The 11,819-nt window shown below is 43.3% G+C and overlaps 1 protein-coding gene across 1 annotated transcript; it reads left to right on the top strand.

The window, feature by feature from the left end:
- Positions 1–423: 423 nt before the first annotated feature.
- LOC139667276 (solute carrier organic anion transporter family member 2B1-like) lies at positions 424–11,197 on the top strand (the record flags this gene model as incomplete). Its single annotated transcript, XM_071546728.1, has 6 exons — positions 424–641; positions 1,429–1,576; positions 3,554–3,747; positions 5,645–5,709; positions 6,169–6,289; positions 9,094–11,197. Coding segments are annotated over 6 exons (948 nt in total), but the record flags the coding sequence as incomplete, so codon positions are not given.
- Between the last annotated feature and the right edge of the window lie 622 nt (positions 11,198–11,819).

Genomic DNA, 11,819 nt, shown 5'->3' with positions numbered 1-11,819 from the left:
CCTCAGAGACTGACCTCTCTCTCCTCAGAGACTGACCTCTCTCTCCTCAGAGACTGACCCCTCTCTCCTCAGAGACTGACCCTCTCTCCTCAGAGACTGACCCCTCTCTCCTCAGACACTGACCCCTCTCTCCTCAGACACTGACCCCTCTCTCCTCAGAGACCGACCCCTCTCTCCTCAGAGACTGACCCCTCTCTCCTCAGACACTGACCCCTCTCTCCTCAGACACTGACCCCTCTCTCCTCAGACACTGACCCCTCTCTCCTCAGAGACCGACCCCTCTCTCCTCAGAGACCGACCCCTCTCTCCTCAGACACTGACCCCTCTCTCCTCAGAGACTGACCCCTCTCTCCTCAGACACTGACCCCTCTCTCCTCAGAGACCGACCCCTCTCTCCTCAGAGACTGACCCCTCTCTCCTCAGACACTGACCCTGACCTCTCTCTCCTCAGGCGGGGTGGACATCCCTCTGGCGGTCCTGGGCACGGTTCTGGGCGGAGCTCTGATGCGGAGGCTGAACCTGTCTGTGGGCGGAGCCAGCAGGATGTGCAGCGCCACCATCCTGCTGTGTCTGTTCACCGCTCTGCCGCTGCTGCTGGTGGGATGTCCCACCCAGAGGGTCGCTGGAGTCTTTCCCCCCAGGTACAGACAGTCAGTCGCTATGTTTAAATACACAGAGGAACCCCCCTCTGGCGGCCATCTTGGAGGTCCTCAGCTCTGAACAGCTGACTGTGTTTCTGTCTCAACAGAATTGAACAGACGGTTAATTTCTGTCTGTTTCTGACTGAACTGATCATTTCATCACTGATCCATCTGATTGATTTAGTGTTTAGATAATGTCAGCTTGTTAGCTAGCTAACCATAGCATCTGGTCAGCTAACCATCACTGTCTTGTTGTTAACGCATCTGATTAGCACACTAGCTAACGTAGCTAGTAGCAGCTAGCGTTAGCGTGTTCACATTAACATCAGTGTGTTTGCTGGCTAGTTAGCTAGCTAACAGTTTGTTCAGGTTAACTGAGCTGACTCTTCTCAAGCTCCAACTCTTCATGTTTTGGAGTAGAGACTAGGGCTAAAGACAAGACAGTTTACTGTGTCACAGTAACCAAATCCACCTTATCACACTATTCACTTTTACTACTTTTGTTACTGAATGGTTTGTGTGTGTGTGGGTATGACTTAACTTACTTTCAGGCACACAAGACCAGTTGATTGGGGGCAAAAGTCGTGTCCCCAATTGGTAAAAAGCTGATTTTTGGGTCAGTGGTTAAGGTTAGGGTAAAGTTTAGGCAAGTAGTGGTTATGGTTAGGGTTAGGGTAAGTCTCCAGGAAATGAATGTAAGTCTATGTAAATACCCCAAAAGTGACTTAAGTAAACGTGTGTGTGTGTGTGTGTGTGTGTGTGTGTGTGTGTGTGTGTGTGTGCTCAGTCAGGACCCCCTGTCCTGCAGTGCTGCCTGTCGGTGTGCTCAGGAGGCCTTTAACCCGGTCTGCGGTTCGGACGGCGTGGAGTTCAGGTCTCCCTGCCACGCCGGCTGCGTCGCCATGGAGATGGACGACATCACCCACAAAGTCCGTGTAAGAAAAATGATTTTATTATTTCATTTCAAAGGGAGAATTAGGATAAGCTGCTGAGTAAGCAAGTTTATTCTTAGACGCACAAATCACCAGACATGATCTTAATAAAAAGCTTGTTTCTTATCCGCTAAGAGATCCGTTTCAAAATTTTGAAAATAGAGATAAAATATAGGACATCTACGAATTTGTTGTAGCTACAGGTGACAAAAAAAAAACAAAAAAACACAGGAATTTCATTGGGAGAAAGGAAAAAACATTCACCATGGACCCAGTTCACCAGTGTCAGTGTGGAGATCATCAGCTGGGAAATTCATTTTCCAGCTGCAGTTTGAGAAACCCGTCTCCCTCCGCCCACACCGGGCTCCCTCGCCGGAGTTTACGGGACGGGGGAACGTGACATCACATCCTGTTTGGGTCAGCGCCCTCTGGTCTGCTGCAGATTGTGTTCGCTGTCAGCTTCACTTCTGCTTTGACTCTTCAAACAACACATTCCCTCTCTCTCAGTTTAACACTCTGTCTCTCTCTTTCCCCTCCTCTTTTCTCTACACACACACACACACACACACACACACACACTTTCTCTTTCTTGCATGACGTTCAGGCCGGTTTCTGTGGAAGTGGTCTTGAGCGAAAACAGGTGGAGTGATTATCAGAGTTCTCAGAGTGAAACGAAGGCAGATGCCAAACAGCCTCTTTATGTAATCCTTAATCCTTAATGTGTGATTTTCCAGAAACCGGGTCATTTCCCAGACTTGGTTTCAATCTCGGTTTCTGAAATAGGATCAGCTTCTTTCAGTGGTGTTAATTATCCCAAATGAAAGGGAAAATCCACCCTGAATTTGTTCACAAGCCCACTTCTTCTTTAAGCTCTAGGAGACAGAAGAATCTGGAAAGTCCTGCTCAAGTAGAAGTTCTGTGACTTTGCTGATATTTGACTGAAGTAAAAGTAAAAGTTCTGGTGTAAAAATCTCCTTCAGTGAAAGTGAAAAGTGTGTGATTTAAAATATCCTCAGAGTAAAAGTTCCTGAGTTCCTCTTTAGAACAGAGAACGTTGTCAGCTGTGATCTTTTCCATTAGAAACGACAAAATAAAGTGCAGAAACAAAGTAAAGTCAGATTCCTCTTCTCGCTGTGAATGGATCCACAGTTTGTCAGTTTACGTTGATCCAGTTTCTGTTGCTGATGGAGAGACACACAATCTGTTCTGTGATGGATGGATTTAAAATGGACTGGAGGACAAAACTGCAGGAGAGATGGACTGAAGGAGAAGTCAAATTACTGACTTTTAAAAAATACTCAAAAAAGCGCAAGTACACAAAAAAAACTCCTCAGTAACTGGAATAAATGTAATTAGTTCCACACTCGCCATTTCCTGGCATTACATCACTGGTTGTCAGTAACTGTTGTAACCGCGACGTCAAACCTGTCATATCCATGAGTGACAGGAAAAAAAAAAACATTTGTAATCTGATCTGATTGGTCAGATTGGATTTTCAGAGATGCGATTCGAGTCACATTTCAAACCAGCTGTTCAGACTGTCATCAGGTCTGAGCTGCCTGTCTGAAATCAGCTGAAAACCAAACTTTCCCACCTTGGATCCCAGGACTCTGCAGGACTCTGACAGTACATACACACACACACACACACACACACACACACACACACACACACACACACACACACACACTCCACACTGCACACCCACAGACATTTACCCACTGTCTGCATACAGAACATTTGCACAGGACTTTTGCACAGACATTTCATCACTTAATATTACTCTATTTTATATTTATTATTATTCTCTCTTATCTCTACGTTTTTTTATACCTTGTGTTTCTTGATAAATGGAATTCAGAGCGGAAGGCAAAGGAAGAATTTCATTGTACGGGGAAACTTGTTTTTAACTGCAGATGACAATAAACGCTTTGACTTTTGACTTGACTTGGGTGTGTTTCTGTGTCTCTGTCTGAACAGAACTACACAGATTGCAGCTGCGTTGGCTCCGCCTCCCCCGGCTTTGGCTCCGCCTCCCCCGGCTCTGGCTCCGCCTCCCCCGGGACCTGCGGCAGCGGCTGCTCCCACCTCCTGCTGCCCTTCATGGTGCTGTCGGCTCTCACCTGCCTCATCCTCTCCTTCTCCCAGACCCCCTCATACATGATGATACTGAGGTGAGACATTCTCTGGGTAAATTAAAAAAATAAAAATGGATGAAAAGTTTGAATCAGGACTAACAGCAGAGTCTCATCACAGCAGACGAGTCCTGAAGCCTCTCAGCTGGAGGTTTTTCTGTCACCTCTCTCAGTGTTTTGATGGTTTTACTGCTGAGTCAGATGTTTGTCTGTCTCTAATCTTTTTTTTGTATCTTGGCAAAAGTTTCCAGGAAATTAGGAAGTTATTTTTGGCATTTATTTAATTATTTATCTGTTATCTGTAATTTAAACCCGTACAGGAAGACAGTCTGTCCATTTACATACTCATTTCTATCAACTTTCCACACATTAAACATCACACAATTATTTTGTGACTTATTTCACATTAATTGTCTCTTAATAACTACTGTATACAAATCTTTATTTCAAGTAGGTACATTAGAACAAGAACAGGTACAAAGGTCTGTCTTTATTCAAATACCAGCACATAACTTCCTCCTCTAATTTCCTCATAAGTGAATAATGACTTGAGTTAAATCTCCCTCTGTTACAACCCGGCTCAAGGAAGTAACAATTAAAGTAAAAGTTAAAACAATGATTTATTAACTAAATCTAAGGGGTAAACAAACGACATCAAACCAAAAGAACAGAACAAAAGGTGTATAGGTGAGGAGGGAGAGAGAGACACTGAATGGTCTGAAGGCTTTAAAGCTGAAGGAGCGACCCGCCCACCAGAGCCAGGAGAGTGGGGGGGTCATCACACTCTGCCTCTACTTTTCCAATGATTAGTTTATAATTTTGCTGTTTATTATTATTATCTTTATTATTATATATTATTGTATTATTTTAGAAATGAACAGTTTCTCATCAGTTTCACCAAACCGACCTCTTCCATTTTCTACATAACTTCATGTTTCTTCCTTGGAAACTTCGACTCCACCAATCAAACTCTCCCTCCATTTTCCCTGTAATTAGTTCATAATGTCACCGTTCTTTCCAGGAAACTTCTGAAGAAATTAACAGTTAGATATCAACTCTTTTTTTTAGGAAATTAGTAGGAAATTGCGGAAAAATAAATCCCAGAAAATATTACAATACAAACAGTTACAAGCCAACATATCAGCATGCTAAGAAGTCAATATAAAATCAATCATGTTCCCAACAAACAGCCAGAGCAGCCAGAAGTTTGTCAGCGAGCTCCAAACAGAAGACCGGGCTGATGCCACCACTGCTGTTATCACACACATCAGCCCTGTCCCAACATGCCATCACACACACACACACACACACACACACACACACACACACACACACACAGCAGAAAATGAATACACAAATGTGTTTTTGTACTGGAGGAATGCAGCATGATATATCAGTGTGGTATGTTGTTGTTTTCTGTGCACATTTCAGCTCAGTGCTGATGTGTAACCTGATAGATGACTTTCAAGGCAGGGGGGCACAGGAAAGACTAAAATAGAGAAGTGCACTTCTCTTTCTCCCTTTTACTACATACTCACGAATCTCCTGCTTTCTCCGCCAAGAAGGTTGTCTCTCTGTCTGTCTGCAGGATATTTCAAAAACATAGGAACAGATTTCCATTCAATTTGATGGACAGATCAACTTTGGACCAAGCAACAATTGATTCGATTTTGGTAGTGATCTGGATCTGGGATTTCTGCCGTTAGACGATTATCATGTTTTAGCCAAAACTATGAAACTAACAGATACAGAGACTGGGTTCCATGGTTTGTTTTGCAGAGTCACAAAATCAATTGAACCTGTTTTGGTGTAACAGCAAGTTGCAGAATTGTTCAGCACTGGCAGAGGTTTGAGCTTTTTGAGCTTTTAGTGCCTTCTAGTTTAATCTCAGGGTTTTCTTACTGTTTTTTCTTGTGTGTGTCCCTGTGTGCTGCAGGACGGTCCCGCCAGAAGATAAGTCCTTCGCAGTGGGAGTTCAGTACATGCTGTTCAGAGTCCTGGGTGAGTCATGGAGACCAGACAGGACTGCTGGCTCTGTAATCAAATACTGTACACACACATCACATCACATGACATCACACTGCATCATATCACACTGCATCACATCACATCACATCACATCACATCTCATCACATCACATCACATCACATCTCATCTCATCACACTGCATCACATCACATCACATCACACTGCATCTCATCACATCAGATACCATGATATAGTGCCTGCTATATGGCTAACAGTGTTTTATCTTTTTGTTTGTTTTTAAATTTAGAAATAATAAATGTTGAGGTTTTACATACAAAAGAACAAAACCTGAAACAGTAAAAGTTTTTGGAAGAGGCATTGTGCCGACTGTCTGTCTTCTGATTAAAAAAAAATCAATCAATAATTTAATCAATCTCTCTCTCTCTCTCTCTCTCTCTCTCTCTCTCTCTCTCTCTCTCTCTCTCTCTCAGCCTTCATGCCCGGCCCGGTGTTGTATGGCATTGCCATAGACAGTACCTGCATCCTGTGGGGCAGGAAGTGCGGCAGGAAGACTTCCTGTCACTACTACGACCTGGACCTGTTCAGACAGAGGTGAGTCAGAGAGTCTGGAGCCTGTCTAACATTCTGCAAACGGCCAAACATGACTGGCTTGGCAAGGGATTTTATTAGGGATGGGACGATATATTCAAATTCAACATATCTCAATACAAAAATGTGTCAGTCCGTCTGTTGTGTCAGGAACATGAATGGTGATATCAGCTCCATGTTATTCTGCTGTCAGGAACATGAATGGTGATATCAGCTCCATGTTATTCTGCTGTCAGGAACATGAATGGTGATATCAGCTCCATGTTATTCTGCTGTAGTAATCACTAATGAGACTCTTGACCATCACAGTTTCACAAGCTCTCCATCCAAATTATATTATTGTCACTTGACATTGACAATGACATTTTTAAATTGTTGTTTACATTCCAGCAGCCAATGGCATCGGTAGAAAGATTTGAGTCTCAGAAATAAACAGAATCCTGCACAGTCAGACTTTGTTGTCACTGAACTTTTATTGATCACATGGTATCCTGGTCGTATTGATCCTGAACCTCAGATCATGTATCGACTCGTACCGTGAGATAACATCAGCATTAACTCCACTGCAGACTCCTGGTGATGCGGCCCGGCTGCTTTCTGCTGCCTGCACACCAGCAGCTGCGTTACGCAACATGTTCTTTCCATCCGGGCCGGTTTCTCTCTCTTCTGCTAAAGAACTTCAGTTCTGCACACAGCAGCAGGTTTGACCGAACAGAGGAAGCGTCTGAACTCAGACAGTAGAGTCAGTGTTTCCATTCTCAGTTTCAGGTTTGCCAGTCGATCTAAATGTGGTCTTCCTGCACCATAACTGGCCCTCAGACGGTTTCACTCTGCATATAAAAACTTTTCATCTCAGGGCAAGAATTTATTTTTTAGCTTAGAATAAACGGGTACCACACACGGGTAACAGTTCACCCGACAAAGTTCACACATAGTCACAGTTCCTCCTCACAAAAACACAGCGCTGAAAACATACTTAACATACATATAACTTTATAACTTCAATTAATAGAGAGAGAGAGAGAGAGAGAGAGAGAGAGAGATGGTCGAGAGAGCTAGAAAGTGAATGAAGAGAGGGAGCGGTAGTAGCGAGAAAGCCGGTGAATCAGAGAAATAAAACGTTATTTTCTGATTGTTTCACAGCGGTTACGTTCTAAAGCACAGAGAGAGGGGGGGGAGAGAGAGGGAGAGAGAGAGAGAGAGAGAGAGAGAGAGAGAGAGAGAGAGAGGGAGAGCCCTGTATCAAAATACCGGTAGCCTACCTTAGAAAAAAGATTTAAAAAAAAAAAGATCAACGGAGAAATGTCTTGCTGCTGCTTCTCCTGAGTTTTGTTCAGCAAATTTGAAACTGACAGCTTGAATTTCAGGTCGTACTTTTTTCTCTGTGTCGCCATGGCGATCAGCAAATGTGACTGACGTTTGAATGCAAGTAAAAAAAAAAATAAACTGCTTTGCAGCATCAATGGCAACCAGCTTACGGATTACATATAAAATTACATTTAAAAAAACGAATATCCGAATCCCAAAATTGAAAACCAAATACCTACCCAACGAACGAATATCCGAATAGTCGAATATTCGGGTTCAGCTCAATAACCAGCTGAATTTTTTCTGGACGGACGGATTCGTCAGCGTCCGTTCAGCCAATCAGAGGCGTTCCTACGTTTGTTCTGTAGAAACTAGCAGCGAACACAGAGACGACGGTCCGACCGGAACCCGGTGGAGCGTCGGGATGACTGAAGGTTTTCCAGCTCAGTTTCTTATTGAATTTATCCTGTAGAGTCTGTTTCTTCTTCTGTTCTTCTGCCTCGCCGCCATGTTGACGCTCAAAACAAACCGACAATTCAATTCAATTCAAATGAGCTTTATTGGCATTAAATTCAACAGTATCTGTTGCCAAAGCAAAACAGTGATAATCAAGAAAAAGTAGCAATAATAACAACAAAGATAATTGAACAATAGAAAGATGCAATTATTCAAACAAACACAAAGGAAAAAATGGAAAATATTTCGGTCAGTTCTCCTGTCTTATCTCAGGTTTTCACAGTATGTGATATCAACAGCAGCTCACTCACGTTTTTCTCCAAGGATATAAAGGAGTTTTTTTGTCAAGAGGAAGTTTTTCGAAGTTACACATATTTTGGAGTTTGGAGAAATATTTCTCTCTCACATTTTCATACCTGGTGCAGTTCAGAAGGAAGGTCAGCTCTGTCTCCACCTCTGCCTGAGCAGAGTGAACACAGCCGCTCCGCTCTGGGTTGCCAGGTCTGCCTGTCTGTCCTCTCTGGGTTGCCAGGTCTGCCAGTGTTGGCCTGTTTCTACAGCCAGTCTGTTTTCACTGAGTCTGTATCTGGTCGAGGTTTTCCTCAGTTCAGGATCAGTCACACTGGTCAGGTGTCTGTCTGTTTAGAGCTGAATATGTTTCTAATTCACTTTGAGATTTTGTTACTTTTTTCCAATATGATTGATACCTTTCTTTTTGTTTATCCATAATTTGGTTAGGCTGAATTAACATCTATCAGCAATAATTCTATCTGTTTTCTGATGGATCAGTGTGGCCGCCGCCTTAGTCACTGAAGCAGATCAGTCTGTTGTTTTAGTGTTAAATAGGAACTCAGGTTTCTATTAAAAACAGAACAGGATTTAAAACTGAGCGTGCTTGAATTTTTCACCCTGTATTACTGAATCCAACTGCATGATGGGAGTTTTTTTAGGTTCCCAAACAACAGCTAACATCATACTGACACAGATGCATCCCCTGTGTGTGTGTGTGTGTGTGTGTGTGTGTGTGTGTGTGTGTGTCTCAGGTTTCTGGGCCTGCAGTCCATCTTCATCTGCGGCGCGCTGCTCTGCTTCCTGCTGTCAGTGCTCTTCCTCCGCCGGCAGACAGGAAGTCCAGAGAAAGGCACAGGAAGTGGAGGAGGAAGTGGAGGAGGAGGAGGAAGGTACGAGCTGGTGAAGAGTCCGGACGGCTCTCTCTGCAAAGAGCCGCAGAACGTCCCGGCCTGAGAGAACACAACGGGACGACCGGAGGGAAAGAGTCTGCGAGGCCGAGCGAGGGAGAGAGAAGCTGCTGGGAAAGAGAGAGAGGGAGAGAGAGGGAGAGAGAGAGGGAGAGAGAGAGAGAGAGAGAGAGAGAGTCCACGGTTTCAGCTGGGAGGAAGCTGCTATGCTAAGCTATCACAGTGTGTGTGTGTGTGTGTGTGTGTGTGTGTGTGTGTGTGTGTGTGTGTGTGTGTGTGTTTCCCCTGCTATGTGATATTCAGCGTGGGTCAGCCTGCCCAAAGAATCTGCCGCATCACCTAAAGGATTTTTTAAAGGGTTTTTTTGTATCTGATACTCTAAATGCTTTTCTATGGGACTTTCCGCTCTGCAGAGTGTGTGGATGTATCTGACCGCAGCGGGACGTCCCGACACTGAGCTGCAGACGCTCAGCTGCAGACACACTGTATCCGGACACAGTATGATAATCTCATTACTCTGGATGTGAAATGACACGATGACACTGAGGTTTGAGTGTAAACTGTCAGAGTGTTTGTGTGTGAAAACTTATCGTCATCTGAGCCTCTGGTGCCTAAAAATGGCAAAAAAAAAATATATATGATATTGATATGAGAGAAGGCCAAGAGGCTGAAAAAAGGAAAGTCTAAAATTAGACAAAAAATATACATGATCATGCATTTGTATGATAGAAATACAATCTTTTTCATATTGCAGACCCTTAATTTAGTTCACATTAGGGCCACGGACCCCCATTTGATCAGGCCACCAACATGCAAAGTTGTCTAGTGCAGCTTGAAGTGACCTTTAGTGCCATTAGTATCAGTGGTAACACTTTACAATAACTGACACTAAGTTAAGGGTTAGTTAATGCTTAATAAGCATTAACTAACCCTTAACTTAGTGACCCTTATTGTAAAGTGTTACCGTATCAGTCCCAGGTCTGATCCAGAGGCCTGGAGGTCTAGTCAGACCATCTGTCCTGCAGCCTGCAGGTCTGTCAGATTTACACTTTACTGGTGTTGAAACAGTAAAACCTTCTTAGCTATACCAAGTATATACAGAGCTAAAACAGCAAGCACCTCTTTTTCTGACCATATTACAGTATACTCACTTTTTACACATTTATCTTTGAAATATAAAGCTCTGCTGTGGCAAAGCCACACAACTGTACATTGGGTGTTTTTGTTCTTGCATATACAGTATGTTTAGATGATGGATTATGTTTAATGTTTATAGTGATTTGTGTTGAGGGAGACAGAAATTTATCTGGGAAAAAATGACAGGTACACTGACAGTATACCTGCTCCTCAACCAATAACATGTAAACCACTGGGAGGAGGGCGACTGGAGTCTGATGGTGTGTTCAGGTGCTGGTGGGAAAGTCTGACATCCAGGACTTCAGCATTGCTTTCACTTGTGATTTGGTCAGAAAATCAAACATCAGTGGGCGGAGCCAAAGAACCACAGATTTTCAGAGTGCAAGTTAGCTAACTGAAAGAGAACAAACTCTAATCAGAACCTCAATAAAAATATGAATAGCAATGACTTCTTTTTCTTATTCATTCATGTTGTTGGAAAGTCAGCAGCTAGCTAACTTGCTAACCTAGATTACTTAGTATGGTAGATTGTGTTGTTTCAGCTAGCAGCAGAGCGCTAAGCTTCATAATATTAGCTTCCTCCTCTCTTACCTCTTGTCTTTCTCACTGAGCTTCAGTCTGATGTTACTGCGGTTCTTTGGCTCCGCCCACTGAGGTTTAGCTCGACCAATCAGATTATTTCTGCCTCCAAAAATGTTTGTTTAATTAAACTCCAGTCCGCTTGAGGAGAGAGAGAATGTACATTAAACTCTGAGCCAAACACTTTGTGCCAGTGTGAGTGAACTCAGGTTAATAAAAGACTTTAAACACACCGACGGCTCGAGGATCGTTCTTCCAACATGGCTGACGCTGATTCTTCATGAAGACTGAAAACTGGAGTTAACTGTTCTTCTAATATTCCATTATAAGGACTTTATAGATTACAAGTTCCTTTATTTCAGAGGATTAACGTAGACTATGTTCCGTACAGATGACCTTTTTTCACTGATCGCTGAATAAATACTTCCAGGTCATGAATAAAATATATATCTGCGCCATCTTCATTTCCCCTCTTTCATCCCTGACCCCCCCCCCCCCCCCCCCCCCCCCACTGCACTTGAAAATGGAGGGTGGGGCAAGCTCCGGTCCAGACTGCAGCTTGGGTGGAGTTAACTAGAGCAGCGAAAATGTACATTTCGATTTAATTTGTGCTTCTCACAGTCCTGCAGTCTGTATGAAATGATAATTATGTTATCACAAGTTGTTAAATATATTACCTTTTGTTGAATAAATGCTTTGAAATGGGCATTTTTTTATCGGGTTATGCGCCTCTGTACGGAACACCGTTATGATCTTCCGTACACAGGCGGAGGAGTTACTTTTCCCCACTTTTCTCTAATACTATTGGAAAAGACATCAATCAAAGTGTAGACTGTCCACTGGATATTCCCCCA

The sequence above is a fragment of the Centroberyx affinis genome, unplaced genomic scaffold (assembly GCF_046629955.1).
Source record: "Centroberyx affinis isolate AG114_WGS23_722 - 3 ecotype Tasmania unplaced genomic scaffold, CSIRO-AGI_Caff_v1 ptg005412l_1, whole genome shotgun sequence".
In the NCBI taxonomy this organism is placed as follows: domain Eukaryota; kingdom Metazoa; phylum Chordata; class Actinopteri; order Beryciformes; family Berycidae; genus Centroberyx; species Centroberyx affinis.
The sequence above is the reverse complement of the archived record's forward strand: the minus strand, read 5'-3'. Positions and strand labels throughout refer to the sequence as shown.